This window comes from Labrus bergylta, chromosome 17, assembly GCF_963930695.1.
Source record: "Labrus bergylta chromosome 17, fLabBer1.1, whole genome shotgun sequence".
Taxonomy (NCBI): domain Eukaryota; kingdom Metazoa; phylum Chordata; class Actinopteri; order Labriformes; family Labridae; genus Labrus; species Labrus bergylta.
Genome location: NC_089211.1, coordinates 22,556,559 through 22,583,960, shown reverse-complemented (window position 1 = coordinate 22,583,960; position 27,402 = coordinate 22,556,559). Strand labels below are relative to the sequence as shown.

The window sequence follows — 27,402 nt, the reverse complement described above, 5'->3', positions numbered from 1 at the left end:
TTGCGTCTTCACTTTTCGTTCTCCCAAAAGGTGAGAGTATCAGCATTTCTGCCCGAGGGGAGGACGAGTCAGTGTGAAATCGTTGATGCTGCTGGACCCAGGTGGTCTCTGCGTTTTGGGATGGCCATGCGTCATCGAGACATGGCACACACACACACACACACACACACAGTCATTTCCCAGAAGAACAGCCTTTTTCTTTGCAGTGTGAGATGTCCAGGAAGTTAACACTAAACAACACATACTCTCACACACACACAAACATGCACAGGGGTGTTAAGAGACAAAATACATTCCAGAAGATTTCATTAAGCTGCTTTATACTTCTTCTTCCCGATATTACAGATGGATTTTACAGAAAGAAAACATTTATTGAGGGAGGGCGGGTAGCCTAGTGGTTAGTGCGTGCACCCCAGCTGGTGGGACTCGAGCTTCTCACTCATAGTAGACAGTCATGACTCAGGATATACTTGATTTCTGCTGTATTTATTTATGTCGCACATTCTTCCTTTAAACATAAAAATACAAATGTAGGATAAATTCAATGACAGTTTCCAGAGAAAACCATGATTTTATTTTCAGTTGCGAGGTTTACTTAAAAACAATGTCCTATTGGCTGCATCAGTTGAAACACAATATGCTGAAATACAGCCGTGAATATAAAGACAGAGTTTTGAAACTTGCTACTGAACTTGTTGTAAGCAATTATTCTATCACAGACAAAAACAAGGCGAGAAGTCGAGAAGTGCGCCAAAGCTGAAGGAAAAAATAACCAAAGTTGATTTTTAAGTTACAAACATCAGGCTACAAAAAAAAACAAGTATAAGTTGGAACAGGTAGGTTTAAGGTGAGATCTGGAAGTCATCAGTTCAAAGCTTAATGCTTTTACAATCAGTGACAGATAGCGTCTTTTTTCAAGTAAGCAGCAGTGTGTGAAATAGTAAAACATGTTAATGTACAAATGTTTGAACAAGAACAGGAAGTCCCCTTTTTTCTTCAGTCTTAATAATTAAATTGTTGATATTTGAAAAATATTTTGTGCGTCTGACGTGTAAGGTGACAGAAAATAAAACCTAAGTTAGAGTCCAGTGGGGCAAAAAAAATACAGAATAGGCAACGTGCTAACCCTGTATTTCTTTATAGAAGTCAAAGTTGGATTACTTCACCATTCGGGAGTTACATCATACAAATGAGAGCATGAGAACACACTTGACAAAGGTTCAGAGGGACCCAAACTTTGGGATTTTTTTCAAATAAATTGGTGAAGCCGAGCAAGAGTAGTGAGCAGGATCTTTCCTTTTCAGTGTGATATTTTAATGTACTACATGTACTGTATGTATCTACTTCAAACACCTCCTTTAAAACATCACACACATAAAATGACTTATTTTCAAAGTTTCTTTGACTTGACGTATTCAGACAAAAGGATAATCTTAATTCAAAATCAAACAAAGTGTTTTTATTTATGTCTTACCCGAAACAAAATGCTTGTGTTTTCTTTTTGTTGATTTAGCACAAGAATGCCTCGTTAGTCATAAAGAAGGATCGTGATGTGAGATAAAAAAAAAAAACAACAACATAAAATTCATACACACTGACTTGATTTTTCTCCTGAACACAACGGTCTGTCTCCTGGTTTAAAGTGTAGAAGAAGAAGAAGCTGACATGAAACTGCTTTTGAGTTGTAGGATTTAAATGTAGTTCAAATTGAAATGTATTACTTTGAAATATTTAATGAGCGTCATAAAAAAAGGGGAACATGTGTCCTTGTACACCGTTCTATATATTATTTAAGAGCGACTATTTCACACACTGTCACAGCGTTTGGTTAAAATATGACTTTCACAAAGCTCTACAGTGTGAGACATTTACAGGGCGGTTTTAAGTGTGAAGACATTTTGACATTGTTAAAAAGATTTACAGATTTTCTGCGGACATCTTCTTGGGCTTCTTGTGCTGCTCCTGGAAGAAGTCGTTGCAGGCGACAGTCAGGGCGGCCACCAGGACGACAAACTCGTTGAAATCCACCTCGTTGTCTTTGTTCGAGTCCAAGTCGTTCATGATTTTCTCCACGAGCATCGGATCCTTCTGAGACTGAAAACCAAACGACAAAGATTATTCAACAAACGATTTTTGAGTGTCTTAAGGAATCCTGAATAACTTGGGACTTGTAGTAAGGACACTTTGGATCCCTCTCTGAGCTCCATCTGTCCGTGTACGATCACAACATTCACGCAGTAGTTTGATTGATCGCGGCGCTTCATATTGACTCGAGGTGAAAAAGCTGCCACCCATGTCCAGAGAGCAGAGTGATGTTTGTGCCAAATGAGCCGTGAGCTGCAGCTGATCACACACCACATTAAGTGCTTTGCTCATTTCCTCTAGGATTGAAAAACACGACACGGCTTTCCTTTTTCAAACCCTCAGACCTCTGAGGAAGCTGTGATCTTTATGTTGTGGCATTCATTAAAGTCCACATCTTAGCAAAAGGTTAGGGGGGGTTAGACCTTTTCTTTCCCTCTTGAATATAACATTTATTTTTTCCCTCACCCCCCCCCCCCCCCCACACACACACACACACACACACACACACATATATTCAGAGGCAAAATACATTTAGGAGGCAAACCTAAGGATATAAGGATGCAGAACTACATGTCTTCTTTTTTTTTTTTTTATGAGGCTAAGAATACATTTACAGGATGTTTCCCCTCTACTGTGTTACCTGATCAAGCTAAAAATGACACCACAACAATAATATACAATACAGCCGCATGTCAGGCTTTGCTTAGAGCATCCGGTCAATTTCAAAATAAAACACAATATATGGATTTGCGATCGTATTTTTCATAATTTTATCAACATTACGTCAAAACCGGCACCGAATGAACAACAAATCACCCTCAGGAAGACAAAACAAGATCTTGTAGGTCTGCTGTGATGTGTGCGATCCACTGTGCTGACGTTGACTGACGGACCGCGGATTGGGGATAAGAATATTCACAAGTCAATAAAAGATGCTTGAGTACAGGAGTGCCAGTTGCCTAGCGGTTAGTACGAGCGCCCCTTGTACAGTGCCTAAAGTCCTCGAGAGCGGGCGGCCCAGGTTTGAGTCCGACCTGTGCCTCCTCTCTCTCTCTCTCACCGGTTTCTGACTCTATCCACTGTCCTATCTCTAAAATAAAAGCATAAAAAGAAGCCCAATAAGACATTTTAAAAATAAAAATATAAGATAGTTGAGAGCTGAAACACTAGTTTGTCAAACAATTTCACGACACTGTTTTCAAAATGTAGTTCAAATGTTTAAATAAGATTAAAAAAAATGTGATTTCAAAATAAAATGTAAAGAATTTAACTTAAGACTTCTAAATTTTAACAAAGCCAGTTAACGCTTCATAGTGGAAAATTAAATCCTTTTATATATATATATATATATATATATAACGAGGAGAAAATAAAAATAGAGGGCTGACTACATTATCTTTTCTCTCCTTGTCAGATTTGGAAGTCTCCAGGCCTGACGGCATCTTTTGGATAATTCTCACTCTCTCATATATCATCATCTATTACCATATTTTTTATAGTAATATATTGAGCCTTGGTGTACATGTGTCCCAAGTTTCCCGTCAGAGGAAACTGAAGGTGAATGTTTCATCACGGGGACTGTGTCTATTCTCAGAAGTGACTCTGGCCCGAGGGGACTCGATGACATCACGAGTGTCTATATTTGGAGGGGATATGGGCCACTGATGATGACGCGTGAGCACCTGAGGCTTCCCATCCGCATGAGGAAGGACAAGAAGAAAATTAAAAAAAATACATCTGAAGGCATCACAGATCTGACTCTTTGGCCTCGGATGTTTTTTCTCTCAACGGGTTGGTTCTCAATCATTTGGAATCGCGAATTGTGGGCTCATAAATGCTGCTATCGCACAGACTCAGGTTCTGGGCTTATCTGAAATGACCTTATCCATCTCGTCCTCCTCATCCTTCATTACTCACAGAGCTGCGATGTGAGGGCCAACAGCAGTTACAGCTGGATGTGCGATCAGTGAGGACACAATTTCCTCAAACAAGGTCAGAATGCTATTTATTAAATATTATTAAACATTTGAAAACATGATTATCTAATAAGACTTAAAGTGACTGTGGCCCTTTTCGGTCGCCTGTACTGGAAAAATGTCATGTCAATGAACAGGCTTTTAAGTGGATCATTCAGTTAAAGGTCACATATTATGAAAAATACACTTCGCCATGTTTACTGAACATTAATATGTGTCCCTATAGTCTCTCTACAAACCCCCCAATTATGAGAAAAGTCCATCCGCTCCATCTTTTTCCTGCTCCACTTTTCAGAAAATGTGTGCTCAAACAGGCCGTTTGGAGATTTTCCCTTCATGACATCACAAAGGGCAGTAGCCCCTCCCCCAGGTGGGTGACACTCCCACAGCTAGGTGTTTGTTCTGCACTCTGAGTCTGCCTTCTCACCGTAAACAATAGAACATGGAGCGAGGAAGCCTGAGACACCCGAGCCCTTCCAGATAGGGGGCGTGGTCAGACACACCTCATTTACATATTTAAAGGTACAGCCACAGAAACAGCCTGTTCTGAGCAGGGCTGAAATAGAGGGGTTTATAGACATGATCAAATACAGGATCAGAGTGGATTTAGAACAAGAAACTTCACAGACATGTTTTAGGGAGCTTTAAGTGTTTGTATATTTCTTAGCTCTCTTGTGTATTACTTTGTCTCCCTTAAAAAAAATCTATTTTGGCCAACGCTGTAATAACAGCAATATATAATATATATAATATAATTATAGCAGTATAAGCATTTGTTATATTTCAGTCCAGAAATAGACCATACATTAAGCTGTTCTTTAAACTAATCAGACCGAATACATACAGATTGTCACCTAAAGATCAACCACAGCCTACATTTCTGCAATTAAAGTACATACTACAAATAAGCCATTTGATTCGACACTTTTAAATTGACCTGCTTTATTTTGTTGGACTGACTCGTCAGGATTTATTGGCTGAATAATGAAAACACTTCCTGTTAATGCTCCAGGAAAAGGGGCCTCACAAAAACACTACACAGGGTTCGGGGTCTCTGTTTAATTCAAAATTAGATTGCACTAGCCCTCTTTGATTTAGGTTTTATTACCATAAAAACAAATGCTTGGGATTGTTCTACCTAAGTATTCCCCTTCAATTCTAGTAAGCATGGTCGTATATTTTCTGGTATGAGATTTGTCTCTATTTTGAAAAAAAACTTGAAACTAATTCATCTTTAAATTCCACTTAATGATTCGACAACTCCAATCTAAATACACAGCAAGCTAGAGAACTGCTAGCCGAGTACATATATTACATGCCGAATAATGCATCGCCGTTGGTTCAGTTCTGACAAGGATATTTGTTAAGTGTCTTCACCCTCTCACTCCCCATTTTCAGTCTGCATCTTCACTTCCAAATTGTCCCAAAAAAAGCAAAAAAGTGCTGGAAAATAAGTAAACCACACAAACAAAAACACAACTGGTTAAGAATGTAAATTTACCGTGAGGAAGTCGGTGAGCTCGCTGTTCAACAGATCCTTCAACTCGCCCTTGTTCAACTTGTGTTTGTCTCCATCATTCCCTGAGTAGTTGTAGAAAACTGTAATCAGTGCGTCCATCGCACCCTCGAGCTGGCTCGGCATTCTGCTGGAAAGTCGATAACTCAGCTGCTTCCTGGGAAAGAAAACATGTCAGCAATAAGACATTTTTTTTTTTAAACGAGAAATAAAAGCAAAGTGTTTCTACAGACGAGGGGTTCTTACCTGGTTAGAGTCCCGTTCAGGTCTGATGAAAGGTGTGGAGGCACAGCTTGTTTATCAGGAAATGACGAGAAGCTAAGTGTGCCGTCCTCTATCTTTGCTGCGATAATTAATTCCACAGGTGAGACGCCCATGGTAACTGTCTTTCTTTCCAGGTTTTAATCAAGGCCGTTAAGTGAAAAACATGTACCAGTGTAACCCCGAAGCCCCCATGGGCCCTCACGTATGTATCTGCACCACTTAGATCCCTGAAGAGGCTTCAGTAATAGCTCATCAAAAAAAAAAGAAACGAGGGAGAACCTATCCGACAAATGTTGCAGACAGAACCCAAAGCACATTTTTGTCTTAATGATTCAAGCCGATCTTAACTGCTTTCATTCATCTGCATGAACAATGAAAACAACATGGCACTGTTAGTATATGTATGATATTATACACCGGTGATGTAGTGAAGTGTGACTGTAGCCCTGTGTCTCTGTGGCCCCTGATGCGTCCTCGTCTTTGGAAACTTGCAGCAGACAGCAGGGGAATAAGTTCTGAAATAGATGTGACATGTTTTGCTCGAGGGACACTACAGGTTTCCATTTTTGTTTCCTTTTCTTTTCTCCACCTGAGTTGACAGACAATGAAGTTTTCCTAACATACTCTGAAACGTATACCCACATACTGAACTTAAGATCAACTTTCTTGTTTTTTTACTGGCATGTTAAATACTCTGCATCGTTGTCACTTAACCAATTTTATTTTTTGTGAGTAAGACAGTGTCACCATTGCGTTCTATCCATTTGTAAAAAATCATAATTTTTGCACGAGTATGAGACACCAAACACTTCAGAGAAAAGGTATTTGCTGACCTGTGAACTTGAATAGACGAGGGGAGCGCTCTCTTTTTTTGCTCATGCCAGTTTTGGGTTAAAAATACGACTGAAGATCTGAAGTTTTATTTTTTAAGATTCTGTACTTTTTCCAATACTATCATCTCAATCAATAAAATGTTCCTGATGAACATAAAAAAGGACACATTACTAAATCATAATTTCAAAGTGGTGCAGAAAACCTTCAAATTGTGCATAAATATTGATCAAATCGAGGGAAAGATGTTTCTGGTGCTAAAGATGTTCTGCGTGGGAGACCTCCAGACCTCCTACAAAGATAATAATAATAATAATAATAACTTTATTTATATAGCACCTTTTAAAAACACAGGTTTACAAAGTGCTTTGACAAACAGCAAAAACAAAAACAAACTAAACCAAACACAGAACATTAACAACAGTAAGAACATAACAGATGCAAAATACTAAAAATAATTAAATACAATTCAACAGAAAAGAACCCAAAGTGCACGATACCCAACAGACATATATAACCCGACCATCACAAGAACCATCCTAAGAACCCAGGCAACACAAGAACCCAACAACACGAGCTGAGACCAAGAGGACCAAAGATTTAAAAAGATGTAAGAAACTAAGAGTTAAAAGCAAATAAAAAGAGAACAGCAATAAGAAGGTAAGAGCAGAAAAAGAAATAGAAACAAGTGGTTAAAGGATCAAAAAACCCAAAACTATAATATTAATAAAAATAAAAAGTAAATATAAACATGAAACATAAATAGACAAAGTAAGTAAGATAAGAAATTACCAAGTTAAAACATAAGAGGAGTTAAGATAAGAGCATAAATAAAAAGACAGTAAGAAGTAAAAGAAGATAAAAAATAGTAAAACCAGTAAGAAAAGACTTTAAGAAGGCGACATCACATAAAAGTCTGTAAAAGTAGGTTTTAAGAAGATGTTTTTCAAATAGACTAAACTTGTCAGTACAGTTTTTGTGCATTTAAAAAGATTATACAGGGAAATAAGTTTGGTTGAACTGATCAGTAACTTGCAAAATAGTCTTAAGAAGAGAGTATGAAAACAAATTGTGATAAAATCATGATTTTGCAACAACAACAAAAAAATAATCCTGATATGATATTTTTCCGATATCGCCCACCTCTACTGACTGGTATCCAAAACTATAGAAAAGTACTGAAGAATTGATCAATTTGACAACTTTATTAACAACAAGGTCATTCAGCTGAAGCCTTATGTATACATTTGCACATATAGCTGGCGTCTGATCCAAATGATAGGTGGGTGTTGTAGCTGTTTACCTTGAGACTAAAGCCCCCTCCCTGCAGTCTCTGACCCTCAGCACCTTGCTGTATGTCATTCCCCACTCACTTGCCTCATTTATCCGTTGTTCTCTACAATTAGGGGGGGAAATGTTTAATGTTCAGAAGCCCATGGAAGATGTGACTGAGGCTACGTCTATGTTTTATACAAACTAACACTCACACCTTGTAATCTGAAAGCTTCTCATTGTTAGTTTTATATTTAGCAGCAGCAGCCACCACGTGTCACTTTGTGTCCCGACGTTTGCTCTTTTTACACGACTTCCCCTCCCTTTGTCACCGTGTCTTAACTGACAGTGGAGAATAACACTTCATCCAAGCCCTCAGCCCCCAAAGATAAACACCCGAGGGACGTCAGTTGTCAGGTGTGCTCGACACTTTTCTTCCACTTGCTGCCACTGTCACGGAGAAAATAAGTTTCCATTTGTTAAGCTGATGAAACTGTTTACTTTGCAGCTGCCGTGCGTGGAGCAAGAAACTGACCGTGTAATCCTGAACATAAACTGACATCACATCGATGCACTGGATGGGAAATTATTTCAAAATATTTCAACAGATTCAACAAAACGTTAAGTTTCTCAAAAAATCTGATTAAAACGATTATTATTTGGAAGATAGTGAAAAAAAAAAGCCTCTTTTTAATAGTTTAGTTTAGCACACACCATCCCTCATCACATATAATTTCTGAAGACATCATTTAAATAATTTGAGGTAAAAACAGAGAGAAAACACAAAACAGGTTTGCATAATCAAGCCTGTATCGTAAAGAAGGGGATAAAGCTTTAAGGTCTTAAAGTGGCTAAAATCCTTACCAACTTTCTACATGACATATAATGCATTATTTTAAGTTGCCTTGTGCACCCTAAGGTCCTCTGCAGTGTCATAACGGTCGATACAAGGACAAAATAAAGTGACGCTTCTATTCTATATGTGCCAAATCTTTGAAATGTCTCACAACTTTAAGGTCATGATTTCTTCATTTGTCCACAAATAATGAATGCTAAACATGTAAACTTTTAATGTGAAGTATGAATCAAATACTCAACTATAAGTTCATCACCTGCGCATGTAATGAAAGTTCCCGTCTCTGCATCAAAGATACAAAAGAGTTTATGTTTTTGATGCACGCAGCACGACGCAACATGCTTCTTAGTATGAGATTAAACACAATCTTTAATCTTTTCCTTTGGGAACAGAGTTTGCAGAGGGTGAAAGGTTATACAAGTTATCCTGAAACTTAGCACATTGCAATAAAATGATTGTGTTGAATGCTTCAGTGTGTTATTAAAAACACGTTTGAGTGAACTTTAGCACGCTCATTTGGGAAAATCTCACAAATTCCAGTACAAATTATACAGATCTTTTCATATATATATATTCTCTTCAACTTTCTTGATTGTAGACGTACTGTTGCTGCTTTTTCCAATTCTTAACTTTATTTCTCCGTTTACCGTCATCCACCAAAAACACAGAGAGAAATCAAACCAACTTCTTCATTCTGAAAGGAGAAAAGTGCCGAGCCAAATGTTGGAGATGTGGAGCCTTGGGGTTAAAGCGAGTCTGACAGAGCAGCTAGCAAAGCTGTAGACTCTCGTTTCCTTTTTGTCATACTGAGGCGTGAGATCAAACCTGCTGATATCTCACTCTGAATCATGTTTCCACTCCTCTGCTGTGCCCGACACTAACTCGAGGCTGTGACTTTTACTGCGACAGAGGCTGAAGGAGGGGGTGAAGTCCTGCACCTGTTGATATGAATCTCTCCCCGTTCCGTTTTGAATTGCCCCCCCGGGGACAAATAAAGTTTTTTGAATTTGAATTTGAATTTGTTCCTTTAATAACTTCAGCGGTGAAATCTCATGATGTCACACAGGCTTGGCCAAAAAAAACTGTCTTTACCGTTGAGTGGACAATGATGAGCATGAAAACAGGTCATGGAAACAACTAAGGCTGTGCTTTTTTAATTTTCCTCAGGACACTTTCCAGACAACAGGAGAGTGTTTTTTTTCTACTGTCTGTAAATGGTTAGATTATTATTATTTTATTTTATTTTTCTGCCTTTATTTGAGAGATAGGACAGTGGATAGAGTCAGAAATCAGGGAGAGAGAGAGAGTGGGGAACGACATGCGGGAAAGGAGCCACAGGTCTGATTTGAACCTGGGCCGCCTGCTTGGAAGACTACAGCGTCCATACATGGGGCGTGCGCACTAACCACTGTGCCACTGCGCCACCAGCGCCTCAGATTATTTTTTTTTAATCAAATGACTTTGATAATCCTGTATTGGAGATAGTAGGAAGCCAAAATAGTTGAAGCTTGATTTATTTCCCAGCCCTACATTGCTTTTAAAGGTGTAAAACGTGAAAATGCGAGCAGGTAAAAAGGCCCAACAACACATGATCAGTAGAAGTCAAAGTTAAATTGAAGTGTGTTTCCCTTTTTTCATTGCTTTAGTGCCAATGGCCTTTTTGAAAGACTTGATTTTTACTGCCCTCTACTGGTTCATAGTGGGTATCAGAAAGTGTGCAATCTGTTATTACCTCTGTTCAGTGAGCATCATGTGTACACTACTTACTGCTATACAGTAATGTTTATGATAATTGAGTCCAGCTGTAAAAATGGACAAAAGTATGAACACTGATTTACAGTTAAATACACAAAAACGACATTTACCTGTAGCTCTGCAGGATTTACAGCACACACACACACACACACACACACACACACACACACACACACACACACACACACACACACACATGCGCACACAGTATTTTCACCTGCATCTACACACATGATTTACAACCGCCTACAGAGTACAATACACCACTACAAATACATTTACCTGTATCTCAACCACACCGGATTAACAGCGCAGGTACTCTCAAATCACAACAAGAGCAAACAGTCCATTAACAAAATCACATCCGCCCCAACCAAACTTACCTGAACGGTGCATCACCTGTTGGAGTTTCTTTTCAGCGGCCTAGAAAGTTGCAGCGTTATTTTCATATACCACAATAAATGCGATATCTTAAAACCTTAACCAGCATTAAACTTGTGGACATTTTTTTAGTTCATGTCATTATTTTTTTATTGGCGTTTTCGGTGCTTATTAAGCATAATATATTTGTAATTAATTAAACTCTGCTCTTCTCGGTCTTGATTTCATTTTGTCAGTTCCCGCTTCACCTCTGACGTCATATGGACGGATCCACTTCTAACAGGTAAGGGGAGGAGAAATTACACATAGATTAGTGCCATAGTTTACAGTCAATAGTTAATAGGTACCAATATGGCCATAGATAAATATTTAATAAATATGAGTGTTGTCAGCATTAAGTAGTTAATCAGGAGTGCTCTCATCTTAAAACAGTACAAAAATTCAAAATAAAAGCCTTTCAATTTTTATTATTAAATGCAAAATAATGGAATTTAAAAAAATGCAAAAATATTAATTGCGATTAAAAAATGTAATCATATGATATCCCTAAACAATATTTATTATTAACAATTCCAGAAGTTTTTAATTGATTGAAATTCTTTTATGTCTGATTATTTTTTTTACCATTAAGGTGCCTTTTTGTTCTTATTTATATTTCCACTTGTATCGTTATGTAATGGCAATTTTCCAATTTTTCCTTTGCTCCAATTATTGCCATTAATACACAGGTAGGGGTGAAGTCTTACGCAGATGCAAACAATGATTTTCCAGCCGTTATTATAGTTGAGTTGAGGGTTTATTGAAGTGACTTGATGGAAATACGAGAACAAAAAAACAAACCATTTCCAGTGAAGCGTAGCCAGCAGAATGAATGAATTGTAGTTTGTCTGTGTGCTGGTCTGAAACATGAATGCTGGTCTGGTGAGAACTGTCTGTGCTCCCCCTACCTGTGCCTTCCCTTTCCTGTCACCTGTGCAACTATATATACACGCCCCTGTGCATTCAGTGTCCCTAGTGGAAAATAATAAGTTCAGATAAATCTAATTATACAACAAGCCAAAGGTAAACACAAAATGACTCCTACACATTAGTTCACTTTTTGAAAGATGAATAAATACAGAGAATCATGAGGACAAACTCTATATGCTGATGATGTCATACGACTGCTGTATGACGTTTTACGCTGTTTTCCATTGTGCCCTTAGTATTTTTCTCACAGGTAGATCATTATTTTCTTGTTGTAGACTTTTAACTTGAACTTTTTTTTTGCTTCACTTGTTTTTGTTTTGTAAAGCGCTCTGTATCTTAGTTTTGAAGGCGCTGTAAGAATACACTCAGATGACAATATTTCAAACTGAGGATGCCGTATTAATTCATTATGTAACAATGATGGTGTTTATTCTTATGTAATTCATGAAACTGAGTCATTTCAGTTCACTAATGCCAGACAAGAAACATGACTCATGCGTTTGTGGTCAAATAATTATCAACCGGCCATAGTCAAAACGTTATGCAAGGTCAAGTTAATCCAACGGATATAACATGATATTTTTTAAAACTTCCCACCCTGTACCAAATAATTGTGTGACTCCATAGAAACATGGGCTGTGATTTTCTTTCCCTGTAAACAAACAGAGCAAAAGCTTTGACGACATTAGAAAGGAAGTACTTTTGAATTCATGTCTCTCGTTTGACAGCTCTCTATGATTAATTACTCTCGGGGGTTCAAGTTGGTCGAATGTGTGTTTTTTGGAGTGTGTTTGTGTGTTTTTAGAATTAGACAGTGGCATAATGGGGACTTGCTTTTCTCTTGGGAGAATTGTCAGGCAAAAATTAAGGATTAGGAAAAAAGTCTGGATAATGCAGATACATTTCCAGGAAATTAATTGAAACACAATTTAAGTGTTTTGGGACCTGACATGAGATTAAAAACGTTGACAGTCTAAATTCAAAGACGGGTCAGTGGAAGAAAACTGCCGGAGATTTAACTTGATGTTCTAATTCTTTCAATGAAAAACTCTGAAACACTTCCCCCTCCTGTGTCTCCGTGTATTAAAAGTCAAATTCAGCAGCAGTCGGAAGCTCTCTCTCCATGATCTGGGTCGGAGATGAGAGCGGCTGTGGCCCGGCTCCTGAGCCCTGGCTGCGGTCCCTGTGCTCATGAAAAAGCGTCTTTACAGAGCGGCCTTCTTTTAAAACACAGAGGGGGTTTTTAGGGGAGGGGGGGTTGGAGGTGGGGCTTGAACATACATAAAAGCCTTAGACGGCCCGCCAGTCCAATTTGGCACAACATCACCGGACAATTTGCTGTTGCCTAACCTATGAGAGGCCGCACGATTGGATTCTCTCCATTCATCGTCTCCTCGTTAGAGAACAATCCTCTTGGATCGGCCCTCTTTTTGGAAGAGAAACACAGCATCAGTGATGAGCGCAGGCGAGTTACTCACAACTTTATTCTGGATGTTGGATGTGAATAACGTGACCGGGTGTCAGACCCAGGCCTTGGTGCTGCAGCCGGCCTGGGACTACCTCCACCAGAACCACCATGACCTCCTGAGGAGCCCTCTCTTCCCTGTCGTCCTCTCCGTCTCCACCTACTTCGTCTTGGTCGGGCTGTACACCGTCCTGGACTTACTCGCACCCACCTGGCCCTGCATCAACCGCTACAGGCTCCACCCTGACCGCCCCGTCACCCGTCCTAACATCTGGATGACCTTTGGTGTCACCATCTACAACCACGTCTTCTACATCTTCCCGTCCGCAGTCGCTCAGTGGATGTGGAGGCCGCCAACGCCTCTGCCCTCCCAGGCGCCCACTCTCTGGAGCTTCTTCCTGGGCATCGTTGGCTGCATGGTGGTCTTTGACTTCCAGTATTACCTGTGGCACCTGCTCCACCACCGGATACCGTGGCTGTACCGTACTTTCCACGCCGTGCACCACCAGTACAGCCAACCCTTTAGCCTCGTCACTCAGTACCTCTCCGGCTGGGAGTTGTTCAGCGTCGGATTCTGGACTACAATCGACCCCATCCTGCTCCAGTGCCACTGCCTCACCACGTGGGGCTTCATGGTCTTCAACATCTACGTCTCCACCGAGGACCACTGCGGCTACAACTTCCCCTGGGCGCTGCACAACCTGGTGCCCTTTGGCCTCTGGGGCGGCGCCCCGAAGCATGACACGCACCACCAGCGGCCCGGCACTAACTTTGCCCCTTTCTTCTCGCACTGGGACTGGCTGGGGGGCACCAACACCGTGCCAGCAGCCGTCGGCGACGCTGCTGCAGCAACGGGAGAGGACGAGATGAAAGGGAGGAAAGACTAAAGAACTCGAGTTAATCTCTCATTGACTCTTTTACTCAAACGGCCTCTTTTGTCCCCGCTCTCATTCCTGCACTTTTTTTTTCTCTCTCTTCTCTCCCACAGATCTGTTTTCTGCCGCTCCTGATTACCTGCATGTTTCATATTATTATAGTGATCGGCATATTTCGATTAACACCTAGAAAAAATATGGATATTCTTTTTTCTTAAGGAGCTCTAATGTCGCGCTAAAAAGTAAATTTTGGGGGAAAAATTATCTCATACGTCCTTTTGTACATGTATTTGTGTATTTCCTCAGGACACTTTCCATACAACTCTTAACATGCTTCCAGCTACAAATTAAAAACAAAACGGAATGAAAATTGCTTCTTCATATATCTCACTACACTAGATCTTAGTATTTAGCTGATGGTAGAGGGGTGCGATCTGTCAGAGTGATTACACAGTACACTCTTCCTCCTCAGCGCTGACCCTCTCACACACACATGAATAGAGGCCCTTTTAGTTGCATCCCAGTATGATGCGTGGGCGCAATACTAATCCACCTCCATCTTCTCTTTGAGGGGAGAGTAGTCTAACTGGAAGAGTCCTAATTAAAGTCTTAAATGACGACATATTTTTTCATGCAAGATGTGAATTGTGGATATAAAAATGAAACATTTTAAAGATGTCTCTGCAGCGGCAGGGGTTGTTGTTTTTTAATACTTTTTAGCTAAAGATCACTATAAGAAGTTACATAATCTTCCATTGATTTTGAGATTTTTTTAGACAGAAACTGTTTGAAATTAAGTTTTTGTTCCCCTAGATTTTATTTTATTTTGAGTTTCCACTTCACCTCAGCAAAATTAGTTTTTCCTGTATGTGGTTTAAGTTGCAGTTCAAGAAACTCACCACCAGAGGTCACTTTCCCTCAGAGCAATAATACTCATATTTTGCAAAGACAGCAGATTGTGAAGTACATGTTTTGACAGATTAATTTGTAGTCGAGGAAACCTTACACATATATTTGTGTTTTAGGAGGATATCATATGATACCACACAGGATATGTGGTGTGCCATACCGTAGTGATCAGTTCAACTATGTGTGTTACTCCACTGTCTTTGTTGTCACACACTCTGTGACACACAATGGCGGTCAGAACAGGTTTGACATGTTTCTGGTTGGCTCGGGGAACTGACAGTTGCATCAGCTCCTGCTCATTTTAGAAATAGGAGATTCTTCACGCATCTCTGTTTGTGTGTCGTTAAGGCAATACGGCATATTCTTAAGAAATAAAGAAACAGGCTGTGTCTCCGGGTCGGCAGCTCTTGTCAAAAACAACAAACGAGGTGCACACTCGACAATAAACTCAGTTAAAAGGTGCACGGCTGCAACAAGACTAGAAAGATATAAAAGTCTGCACAAAAATGTCCTTTAGGTTTTCTTTTAGCGCTCATCAGCCTACATTCTTGCCATCAGTTGTGATTTTTTTAAAGGGATTCAGGTTGAGCTATTTCCCGTAGAAAGACTCATTTCTTTAGATTTTGTTTTGGTATTTAATAACATAATCAACAAGCTCTTTACTCCCATTTTTGGAATGCATTCAGTGCCATTTCTCAAGAAAATAAGTAGAATACTTTGAATTTGTATGCTTGACTTTAATCATGCATGTAAACAGGATTGTCAAGGACTGTACGGCCATACCATACATGCTGTAACAGAGAAATATGCAACACAATCCAGCATATACTGGAACCCCCTCCCCCCATGAGAGTTTTAAAGTCCTTCATTATAGTCATGGCTGACAGAAACTAAGATTAGGTTTAAGATTAGATTAAAAGGCATAATTTAATGGACACATTTTGACATGGCTTCTTACTGTAATCATTAACGTTTTTAAAACATCTCTGCAGCACGTTAGTTTATCTTAGCCTGCATGAAACTGCACGCTCGATCAGCAGGTTGCAAAGTCCACCAACCTGACATCATTCTTTTTTACTCTTCAACCTCCTGTTATATAATATTTGTTCAATCATAAAAACAAAACAAAAACAAAGCTAATTCCCTTCCCAGGAACGTCCTAGAAGCTAATGTTTACAGGCTGAACAAACATTGAACACTGAGCTATGTGTTGCACCGAACTGTTTGGAGTGCAGCCATGTAAATATGTCTGCACATGTGAAACAATCATGAATCAAATGGAAAACTTTGCAGTCTCTTCATACAAACCCATGCCTAACATGGCCTTCACCTCAAAGCTGCATGTGCAAAGACAAATTGCATGGTTTAGTAAAGGTCCTGCATGTTCGATTACGAGGAAACTTATTATTTTGAAGGTGTGTACACTGACATCATCTGCCTTATATTTCTACATAATCATGCACAGTCATGTGCAATAGGAAATGACAAGCCCTACATTATTCTTCACTAGTATATTCATCTTTAAGCAACAAATGATTGTCTAATTTAATACATAAAAGCGTTTCAGCGTAGACATTTTTACCCCCAATCACAGCATTCTTTATTTCAAAAACTGACAGATAAGATCATACTTGTGATTGTGTGTGAGTATTTCTATGTTTACCCTGCTCACACAGTGTAAGTCACTGATGCGTAAAAGAAGCTGTGTTTAAATATAACACAGCCAGGGAGTGGCTCTGTCATTAACATGCGACACAAAGGCAGGCAGGCCAGCTGCACTGACAAAAGGTAAGACGACACTCCGCAACAATCATTTACCTTTTTTAAACCGACGAGAACTCTGCCTCGACCAGTCATTACACAAGAAGCTATCTCTATTCACAATGTGTGTGTGTGGTTACCTGGGGGAGGGGGCTATTCAAGCTGGGGTTATCAGTTCACTAAATTCTTACCTAGAGATAAAAAAAGAGCCCCCTCTTGGTTCACAACACCACTGTTGTTGACGGTAAATTGTCTTCTGTAGATTTGAACTAAAATATATATAGTTCTATATATATATATAGAACTATATATATTTTAGTTCTTGCTCGACTGCATGAGCTTTAAGAGAAAAATAAAAGATGATAAAAGGATGCCTGGGGAATGTTTCCAGTGTATCATATGTAGGTGAAACGAGGCCTGACACTGAAAAGAGGGGGAAGAAAACCAGTTTAGGTTCACCTCACTGACATGCCTCATCATGCCCTGAAAATTCTTCAACCCTCTCCAAGTTGACTGAATTTCTTTCCTGTTCATCCTTCATTAAAAAAACAAACAAACAGCATATTAAACAACATAGTGAACAAAAAAAAAGAAAGACTGGTCCACTTTATGACAAAAACCAGCACCACACATTCCATGAATTCCAAACATTTCCACAAGTCGGGGTAGAAGGATCCATGACGATGAGTCTCGTCTGCCAGGACGGTGAGTCAGGAAGTTTCATCAGTTGCGCAATAATAAAGAAGTATCACAGAAACTGCACGGGGTTGTTGTCTCATCATATATTTTTATTTTTAAAAAGTAACAATAAACCAAGTTTCATCTTTCACAAGCTGTTTAAAAAGACAAGAGTTTGCTGACAGATTAAAAAGCAGAATGAATATTAAATACACAATGTCATGACTTGCCCTTTATCATTAAATGGTCTTCAGTGCAGGCAAGGAGTCAGTCAAAATACAAGGAAGGGGAAAGGATAGTTCAGTCACACTCTCTCTCTCTATATATAAACACAGAAAACTAAAATATGCATTTATTCTTCACATTTAACACTCAACAGCAGTTCATGATGACGTTATATACATCTTTAAAACGTACTCTGCTCTCATCCAAACACATCCATCTTCACATCTAAAGGGGAAAATCGGTACTCACAAACACAGACCCCACTCTTTTTATGATATTTTGGAAACTAAATGTGTAAAAGATACCAATATCTGACAACGTAACAAATTTGTTTCCTGATAAAAAAAAAAAAAAGATAATTTTCTTTAAATGTAACACCCTTTTTCAAACCAGATACAGCGGACTCATCACTCACTCCAGAGGGACCAGACTCCATTGACAAAATCAGTCATTTTACAATCCATATTAAAGACATTGCTGATTCACTGTTGCCTCTAATGGTTTGTTCATTTTGTGTTTTAAACAGTTGGTTTGGCTCCAAAACTGTATTTCTGTAACGCAAAAACAATTAAAAAAAACTTACTGACCAAAGCTGGAGCACACATGCAGCTCTTGTACTCTGAGTTTACTCTGAGTTACTCTGAGGGTTTTAAGAAGACCAGATCAGCTCTTTAAAGTTCATTGAGGTTACCTGGTTCTGCCTGATGGCTTATGTCCATTTTATTTCTTCTTCTGAGTTGCAAATAGAGCAAGATCTGTGTGATTACTGTACAAGCACAGGCAGGCCTGATGGAGTCTCTGCCGGCCCTAACAGCTGCTGCTCTGTGTGTTCCCGCTGTCCGACACGTACGACTTGCTCTTCCTGGAGTATTTCATGGAGCTGAAGGAGACCCTCATCCTCTCCACGGTCCTGCTGCTCCGGCACAGCAGGGTGTTCTTCACGTGGTCCCTGAAGTCCTCGGACACAAAGTAGTAGATGAACGGGTCGAAGCAGCTGTTCAGACTCGCCAGGCACAACGTGGAGATGTAGAATCCGTAGCCGTTGTTTATGACTCCGTCTTTGAGGAGGGAGTAGTGCACCACCAGCATGATGTTACTGGGGATGAAACAGACGAGGAACGTCATCAGGACGGTGACGATCAACACCACGGCTCTGTGGCGGTTTTTCCCCGCCGCGCTGTCGTCCATGTTGTGACCGAGAGCTCGCAGTAACAGAACGTACGCCACCACGATGATCACGCACGGGACCAGAAACACTACCATGCCCATGAAGATGAAGTAGTAATAGGGCAGCTGGACAGAGGGGAACGGATTCTGGATGTCTTTGATGACGTTGACGTCGTGGCAGGTGGTGATGTTGGGGTCTTTGAGCCGGACCGTGTGGTCGTACAGGTACAGCGGCGTTGTCGTGAGCCAGACGAACGCCCAGATGGCAACGCAGACACCGACGGCGACTTTGTTGTTCTTCCTCTGCTGGGACAGCGGGTGAGCGACGACCCAGTACCTCTGCACGCTGAGGCAGGCGATGAAGAGGACGGAGCAGTACATGTTCCCGTAGAAGAAGCCCACCAGGACTTTGCACAGCGGCTCGCCGTACGTCCAGTCGTTGCCGTTGAAGTGGTAGGCGATTTTTAAGGGCGTCCAAATGACGAAGAGGAGGTCAGCCAGAGCCAAGTTGACCATGTAGATCGAGGACGGGTGCTTCTTCTTTGTCCGGACGAGGAACACCCAGATGGCCATGCCGTTGGCGGGAAGTCCAATCACGAAGACGATGATGTACATGATCGGGATGAAGACGGTGGTGAGGTTGCTCTTCAGTATGTCAACCGTCGTCTGGTGTACCACAACCAGTCCCGAGTCCTCAGGGTATCCGATGAATCCTCGTCCTTTACCTAAAAAAATATATATATTATATTAATCAGGGCTGAAAATAAAATATTGACTCATCAATTGACAAAACTTAATTTACTAATTTGGGACGATCAGATAATCAAGGCAAACCTTAAATATCCAAATTAAGTTAAATAAAATCAAGTTTCCAAAATATCACACTGCCTCTTCCATTATTTTAAAGTCTGTGAAGTTAAAAATCATTGTTGTGTTTAAATTGTTGGACAAACCCAATCGTGTACTGAGTAGGTTTGTCACGATACCTGCATTTTAAAGGCTTTATATGTGATTTTTTGATCCAGTAGATGTCGCCCTTGAGCACCAGCATGAAACCAAAACAACTTTTATTTTTAACTATTATCTTTATTATGCTGGTATCTTCACACTGCATGTAAATTTACCTGAAATGAGCGTGATCTAGAAACACAGTTAAGCAGTGAGTACAGTATGTTATTCTTCTTTTCTCTAGTCCCTCAATTAAACAACTTCTATACACGAGGGGAGGAGTCAGCCGGCCGTCCTGGCGATGTAAACAAACTGAAGATAGGACTCTGAAAACTCTGAAAACATCACAGACAGTGGGACTCGGGTGTTACACCCATTGTAGACAGTCATGACTCACAGAGTTATTTTCAGAGGATATACTTGATTTATATTATATTTAAGTGTGAAAAATCACATATAAAGACTTTAAACTCCGATACGACACATCAAACGATATCCGTTTTTCTGCAACTGAACTAAAAAAAGACGTCATAGGAACCAAATATTGGGTCAATTCTAATTGTTAATAATCTTTCACACTGTCTTAACAGCACATATACATTTACCATGTTTACATATCTAAACCATTGTAAATGTATTTGTACTTTTGAGGAAAAGATAGTGTAACCTTTTCTGCCCTCTGTCTATTTGTAAGAGACATCGACATAACGTTTGTATCTCCACTTTTGAGATATGTCAGTATTTGCCAACCTATGAATTTAAACCACCAACTTGATTCTGTATTTCACATGTAGTTTTCTTTTATCTCATGTGAGCTGTTACGTATTTTATTTATTCTTCTGTACAGCACTTTGGTCAACTGTGGTTGTTTTGAAGTGCTTAACAAATAAAGTTGGATTGGATTGTAAAGATTCACTGCTTCGAATCGGTAAGTGATGGTAAAGTTAAAGCTCTGTGTGAATCAGTCCATGGCGCACTGGTTCTGTAAAAAGGTTAAAAACTGGTCGATGGTTAAAAGGTTATAAACTTGTTCACTGAGGTTTCGCTTATCCTGCATGTTGTGGTATGCTCAACCATAACCACTACTTCCCCTCACTCACAGCAGCTTTAGGTTAAAAATATCTCAACAGATCTGTGCTTATATTTAAAGCTTCAGTACTACTTTGTACAAAGTTTGATACTTTTGATCATCACATTTTTTAGTTTGTATCCTAAAATACAAGATATTGAAAAGTGTTGAAGTAGCCTAACAAAAAAGGTTGACACCCTTGGTACCAATATTTTAGCCAAACCATTATGTTCATAAAAACTTTTAAATTATTACTGTTCCTTTAAGTTTCAGATTCTAGGACTGCTGCTGGGAACTTACTTCAAAATGTCCTTGCCTAGGGCTCTGGAAACAGCAGATTTTCAATATTTTCTGACACTTATAAGGCTAGATGATTGAAGATAAAAAAAAAAACCTAACAGATACATTTCAGCTTGAAATAAGCCTGTGTTGTAACCCTAGTGACAACATCTATGCAAAAAACCACAGTAAGGTAAATAAGACAATATCTTATTTTACTTTAAAGACAATATAAACTCTTGTACACAAGAATCAAATTATAATGAAGTTAAGGGGAATTAAGGTCGTTTTCTTTATCTCAGGAGGTTTGGAAGAAACAAATTATTTAGTTAGTTCCACATTTGTTATTTTATTTTTGGGCTGCCTAATGAATAGACATGTTTGACTTTCTGTTTTCATTGTGAGCCACCAACTTGTAACCCCCCTCCTAAATAAAAATGTTTAAATACATATAAAAACATGGTTTGATTGTGTAAATCTATAACATAGCCTACTCTTAATGGGATATTTTGAACAGTAAGTAACGCAGAGGCTACATTCCCCCCTCCCAGTCTGTTTAGGAGCCGACCATTATTGAAGGTTAAACAACAAATGAAGATTTGAACGAAGGTTATTTGTTACACTTGCAAAAGCTACACATTTATCATTTAAACATGGCTTAAACCAAAAAGCTCTCCACACAGATGAGACTCCCTTCAGATGAGCCTCACTGGTTTGGTATGTAAACGACCTCGCTCCGAGAAACATTAATCACACGGAGGAAGTTACGACCTTACCTGTGGCGTTGACGGCAGAAACACAGCAAAATATTAACAGAAGCGACAATAAACGAGTAGAATCCATGGCTGAGAATTTTCGACGCTCTCAGATTCTCTGCACTTTTACAGTCTCCCGTCCAACAACTTCTTATATGTCGACTAAACAGCTACAACAGTGAGGGACACACCCCGAGACTACCTGCTCGCACGCTGTCTACGTCACCCATGCCCCCGCCTACCACGCACACTCATTTACCAGACATCACGTTGCATTCCAGTTTCTGAGTAAAGCTCAAACACAGACAATAAATCAAAGTATGTTTTTTTTTTCCTTTTCGATATTTTATGATTTAAAAACAGACCACATCAGAGAAAAAAAAATATTTCCCAATTTTCAGCTACAAATTATTTTACTTGAAAATGAAAAGAGGGCTCTTGACTGCCATTTTAGTATAAATTACTAGTATAACAAAATAGATAGGCTAACATTACATAGAATAGCCTACTTCCCTCTTTAGGAAGTGTGAAAGTGTGTCATAAATAGATGTTTGGGGTTTGGAAGAGGAAACATACCTAGCCTATATTTTAGTAGAGTAAAGTACAGTCAAGCCTTCAATGTGACATTACGTGATGGAATTCTATAATTGCACAAAACACAACAATGCAGCCAGCTAATGATTAAGTTGTTTTACACAATAAGAATTGTTCTTCAAATTGCCTGCCAATCAAAGCTGACAACTTTCAAACGTTCTTCTCAAATGTTCTCTTCTCACATTTCCGGAGTCCAGGACGAAAAGTTCTTGAACATTTTAAGTATCCGATTTTGTCTGGACTAATTTATCTTTCAATAAAAAGGAAGAACATTTATTTTATTAGAGTTATAGTCTAAGGCAGACAAGAACTTTTGGCACAGAAATAAGAAACCTTGGAGGCCTTTTAAAAACCAGCTGATAGTGTGATGGAGGAAAAAAAAAAACACATTTAGTTTTACAATTACTTTTTAATGACAAACTTCAAAATGTAATTCTACAAGTTAAAATGATAACATTTAAAAAGAAAACACACATTCCAGATAAATAAATTTGTTAAGCTTTTAACTTCATACAACATACGAGTGTTGCTCGTTAAAGACGTTTGGCACTTCATCAAACCTCGGACAAGAATCCATTTCAGTAAACACAGAGAACTAAGAGGTTGATATGTTAAAAACAGTAACAAATAAAATGAACCATATCCCTGTGAAATAAAACTTCATCAGCAAAGTGCAGTAAATAAGTTTTATTAATCAATGCCATTAAAAAAATAAAAAATGTAGACTATTTACAATCATTGAAATAACAGTAACTTAGACAGCTGGTAGGACGTCTGTGCTGCAGATGACTCTGCTCCATGTCCTCACTGCAGATTTGAAAAATAAACCCGTTTCATTTTATACCTGAAGGGAGCAGAATGAAGAACTTAAAAGAAGGATGCTGGGAAATAGTTTTACTTTTATTATTTCCATATTTCGGGGTCTAAATGACCAATAAAAGAGTAAAGAAATGTTTTCAGAATTTGCCTCAATGGATCGTACCTGATAAAAGATAAGCTGATCAAGATAAGGGCTCTTTTTTGCCGCTAAGAGGCTAAGATTATCTATTTCAGTATCTGTATTCAGTATACTTTAAACAGGTTTTTCTACCTGCAGGGATCACGTTACAGGCGTTACAGCTGCTGACTACGGCAATGTCCTGGAGCAATTCCAAAACCGGTTTCTGATCCCAAAATATGTTGAGGAAAAAATGGCGCCCACGTCTTAAAAAAAACCCCCACTGGATTTACCCAGTAAAACCAAAACAATCCACTAGCAATCAGTGCTCCCAGTCTTCCCTGACGAGCTATACGACTTGCTCTTCTTGGAGTACTTCAGAGCGCTGAAGGAGACCCTCATCCTCTCCACCGTCCTCTCGCTCCTGCACAGGAATGTGTTCTTCACGTGCTGCCTGAAGTCCTCAGAGATGTAGTAGTAAATAAAAGGGTCAAAGCAGCTGTTGAGACTGGCCAGGCACAGGGAGGTGATGTAAAACCCATACAAGTTGTGCCGAGCTTCATTCAAGAGGAGGATGTAGTGCACCAGCAGCATGATGTTACTGGGGGTGAAGCACACTAAGAACATGACCAGCACGGTGACGATTAAAACCACCGCTTTTCGACGCCTCTTGGCGATGTTGGGGTCCGCCATGCTGTTCCTGAGCGCTTTGAGCATGAGGACGTAGGAGATGATGCACACGACTGTTGGGGCGACAAATCCTACGATACCCATCGTCAGGAAGTAGCCCGCTGCTACTTTCTTCTGACTGGGTCTGGTGATGTCATGGCAGGTATGGATTTTGAGATTTGTGGCGTAGACCTCCTGGTCGTACAAGTAGAGGGGGATGGTGACAAGCCAGACAACCACCCAGATCGTCACGGAGACGGCCACAGCCGTGCAGTTGTCCCTCTGCCGCTGGGAGAGCGGGCTGACCACGGCCCAGTACCGCTGGACGCTGATGCAGGCAATGAAGGCGATGGAGCAGTACATGTTGCCGTAGAAGAACGCCACCAGCACTTTGCACAGCACCTCGCCATAGATCCAGTCGTTGCCGTTGAAGTGGTATGCAATTTTTAAAGGGACCCAGATGACAAAAAACAGGTCAGCCAGAGCTAAATTAGCCATGTAGATCGATGATGGATGTTTCTTCTTGGTCCTAAACAGGAACACCCAGACGGCCATGGCATTAGTTGGCAGCCCAATGACAAACACGATGATGTAGATGATCGGGAGGAAGACGGTCGTGAGGGTGCTGCTCAGGACTTTTTGGACCTGGGTGTTGACCCAGACCCCGTCATTGGTCTCTGTACCGGTGAAGCCTCGATCCTCTAAGTGACAAATAAAGAAGAAGTAGAGCAGGTTTATATGCAGGAACAAACTGAAAACAGTCATCTGAAACTCAAACAAAACAATGACAACTTTGGCCTGGATTCTCTTTGTAAGCAGGGCTTTTGAGCATGACTCATCTGCATTAACTTTACATAAAACATTTAAATGAAGTGTTAGGCTGTGAAAAACAGATGATTAAATCCAGCAAGACTAAATAAATAAACTAAATCAATGACTGAAGCAATGACAATATTCGACGCTTGTAGCTTTTTGTTTTTGCATAGTCACTAGTAGTGTAACTTACGCGATTATTTCGAGACCATAAAAAAACAGCAGAACAGAAACAGAAATGAGCCTTACCTTTCTGTGACACGCACGTCTTCACGCAACACAACAGGAGGAACAGCAGAAAGCGTCGTGTCCTTAAAGTCATGGCTTACAAATTGGAGGTTAGAAAATAAAATAAGCAAGGATAAACGTCCGCGGGTGTTGACTTTGTTCGGTTTCTCCGTCGTTGTCTTCCTGCCAACCATGCCCTCCTCTTCAAACTGCTGGTTTTGACACCTAAAGTGATGTCATCCAGTCAGGTGACCGCGCGCAGCCTACGAGGGACACACCTGGGAAGATTCGTTCAGGTGTTATGCCGAGATCTGCACGCCTGCTGAGAATTGCATTCACCTCGCGGGACAAAGCAAAATGGGTCAATGCAGACACACTTTTATGCAGAATTTTGCATCCACCCTTAAATCTGCTCAAACACTGTTTGCAGGTGCTTAAATTACACAAGCCAATGAAAATGCTTTTTTTTTTGTCAAGTCAACAGAAAAATAAGGAGACTTATCTTTATTGAACTTCACATACTTTGTCATCACATATGATCCGAAGATTTATTCCGTTTTCTATCACTTCCCGTGAGGTGCATGTAGCCTAATTCTTGGCAATAACACCTGCAGGGCTGGTGGTATGACTGGGTTAGATGTTTCTGTTTTTCTGCACTGTAATCAATAATATCCGTTTACTTAGGCTACAGACACGGACTCTCGGCCTTTTGATAAAAGCATGCATGGAAATTAAGTAGGTGGTATACGCTATATTTAGCCTTCTCAAGTATGCTACAATAGGCTTATTTAAATTCAGGATTATGTTTTTTCTAATATTTCCACCTTAGCTACTACAGATAGCCTATTTACTAGTCTCAAAGACAAATATTTTCCTTCTTAGTGCAGTTTTGTCAGACGGATAGGTTGTTTTTCATAGAGGCCGAGCGGTTTCTCTTCCATTGTATGTCCAATGTTCTCTAAATATGGTGATCTATGGCAAGCTATTTTAACTTCCAAACTCCCTCTTACCACTGTCACTTATCACTGTTTTATGGCATTAAGTCAAAACGGGGTCCTCTCCAGATAAAACTATAGATAGGCCTACCATCAATAACATTCTTACTATCCACAATTGCAAGTGGTAATTGATATAGGCTACATAATGTTATTTCTGAAAGGACGTCACTATTTTCATTTAGCCTATGTGTAGGCCTGTAGTGCTTTCAATACTTCCTATCCAGAATGAACATTGAAGATATCTGTAGGCCCAATTGGAAAAAAATACTTCCATCTCAGATGTCTACAATCAAATTGTTACAATGAAGTTACATTTTTTTATTTTGGATATTTCAAATCACTTTGAGAATATCTGGCAATATTTGTTAGAAAATTGGATGTCTGAAATCATAGCTCGGATTGTGGACAGGCTACATGAAGTGGGAGTCTTTCCTTTGAAGAGCTCAAAGGCAGATATTTTGAATGATGATATTTTGAATGATGATGGTGTAAATTGTGTTGTGAATATAGGCTATCAATCAAAATGGATGAGTTATCAAAACAGTTTACCCGTAGGACTACAGGGTGTGCCCATCGAGATAGGCTATAATCTGAGAAATGTTTAATACAGACTAAAAATGTTAATTTCTGATGTAATTTCTTCTTTTTTTTTAATAGTATGAGACTTCTGGTGCTTCAGGTTCAACTGGACACTGGACCAATAGTCACAGTCTATGCACTACTAGACCGAGTTAATCTTTTGATCTCTTTGATGAGTACTTATTTGATTGTGCTTGTTGTTTTGGCCTATATACTTTGCAGTTGATTTGTATTATATTTCACAGAATAGGCTGCTTGCATTATAGTCTACATTTGAGATTCATTTCAATTACAAACACTAAACTGGAAATACTTACATCTAGTCTTTCAGTACTTATATTACTTCTTACTGTTTTTGCTTCAAAATTAATATAGACCTACTCCAGACTAGGGCTGGGAAATATATCGAGTTTTTAAGATATATCGATATATTTTCAAACAAGACATAGGGTAAGACAATATTGTTAATATTGATATAGTTTATGTTGCATTAAAACAACATCACAGAGGTGCCAGGTCACTTTTTTCTCATCTCACTGATGATGACT

General features: G+C 39.6%; 4 protein-coding genes across 4 annotated transcripts; 1 reads left to right on the top strand and 3 right to left on the bottom strand.

Annotated features, from left to right (window-relative positions):
- Nucleotides 1-361: 361 nt before the first annotated feature.
- s100z (S100 calcium binding protein Z) lies at nt 362-6,929 on the bottom strand. Its single transcript, XM_020654012.3, has 3 exons — nt 5,824-6,929; nt 5,563-5,734; nt 362-2,094 (listed from the first exon to the last, which is right to left on the bottom strand). The coding sequence occupies exons 1-3, from the start codon at nt 5,952-5,954 to the stop codon at nt 1,918-1,920; spliced, it is 480 nt and encodes a 159-aa protein (XP_020509668.2). The 5' UTR covers nt 5,955-6,929; the 3' UTR covers nt 362-1,917.
- A 4,806-nt stretch (nt 6,930-11,735) lies between these two features.
- ch25hl2 (cholesterol 25-hydroxylase like 2) lies at nt 11,736-14,609 on the top strand. Its single transcript, XM_020654017.2, has one exon. The coding sequence runs from the start codon at nt 13,361-13,363 to the stop codon at nt 14,255-14,257; it is 897 nt and encodes a 298-aa protein (XP_020509673.2). The 5' UTR covers nt 11,736-13,360; the 3' UTR covers nt 14,258-14,609.
- A 3,073-nt stretch (nt 14,610-17,682) lies between these two features.
- On the bottom strand, nt 17,683-22,234 carry f2rl1.2 (coagulation factor II (thrombin) receptor-like 1, tandem duplicate 2). The gene is made up of 2 exons (XM_020654009.3): nt 22,058-22,234; nt 17,683-19,710 (listed from the first exon to the last, which is right to left on the bottom strand). The coding sequence occupies exons 1-2, from the start codon at nt 22,122-22,124 to the stop codon at nt 18,626-18,628; spliced, it is 1,152 nt and encodes a 383-aa protein (XP_020509665.1). The 5' UTR covers nt 22,125-22,234; the 3' UTR covers nt 17,683-18,625.
- Nucleotides 22,235-23,019: 785 nt separating this feature from the next.
- On the bottom strand, nt 23,020-25,523 carry f2rl1.1 (coagulation factor II (thrombin) receptor-like 1, tandem duplicate 1). The gene is made up of 2 exons (XM_020654011.3): nt 25,299-25,523; nt 23,020-24,937 (listed from the first exon to the last, which is right to left on the bottom strand). The coding sequence occupies exons 1-2, from the start codon at nt 25,369-25,371 to the stop codon at nt 23,883-23,885; spliced, it is 1,128 nt and encodes a 375-aa protein (XP_020509667.2). The 5' UTR covers nt 25,372-25,523; the 3' UTR covers nt 23,020-23,882.
- Between the last annotated feature and the right edge of the window lie 1,879 nt (nt 25,524-27,402).

Coding starts and splice junctions, on each gene's coding strand:
- s100z (XM_020654012.3), bottom strand. CDS start 5,954: ATGGGCGTCTCACCTGTGGAATTAATTATCGCAGCAAAGATAGAGGAC. Junction 5,735..5,823: donor CTGAACGGGACTCTAACCAG/GTAAGAACCCCT, acceptor TTTCTTTCCCAG/GAAGCAGCTGAGTTATCGAC. Junction 2,095..5,562: donor AGCTCACCGACTTCCTCACG/GTAAATTTACAT, acceptor TTTGGTTTTCAG/TCTCAGAAGGATCCGATGCT.
- ch25hl2 (XM_020654017.2), top strand. CDS start 13,361: ATGAGCGCAGGCGAGTTACTCACAACTTTATTCTGGATGTTGGATGTG.
- f2rl1.2 (XM_020654009.3), bottom strand. CDS start 22,124: ATGGATTCTACTCGTTTATTGTCGCTTCTGTTAATATTTTGCTGTGTT. Junction 19,711..22,057: donor TTCTGCCGTCAACGCCACAG/GTAAGGTCGTAA, acceptor ATATTTTTTTAG/GTAAAGGACGAGGATTCATC.
- f2rl1.1 (XM_020654011.3), bottom strand. CDS start 25,371: ATGACTTTAAGGACACGACGCTTTCTGCTGTTCCTCCTGTTGTGTTGC. Junction 24,938..25,298: donor GACGTGCGTGTCACAGAAAG/GTAAGGCTCATT, acceptor TTTGTCACTTAG/AGGATCGAGGCTTCACCGGT.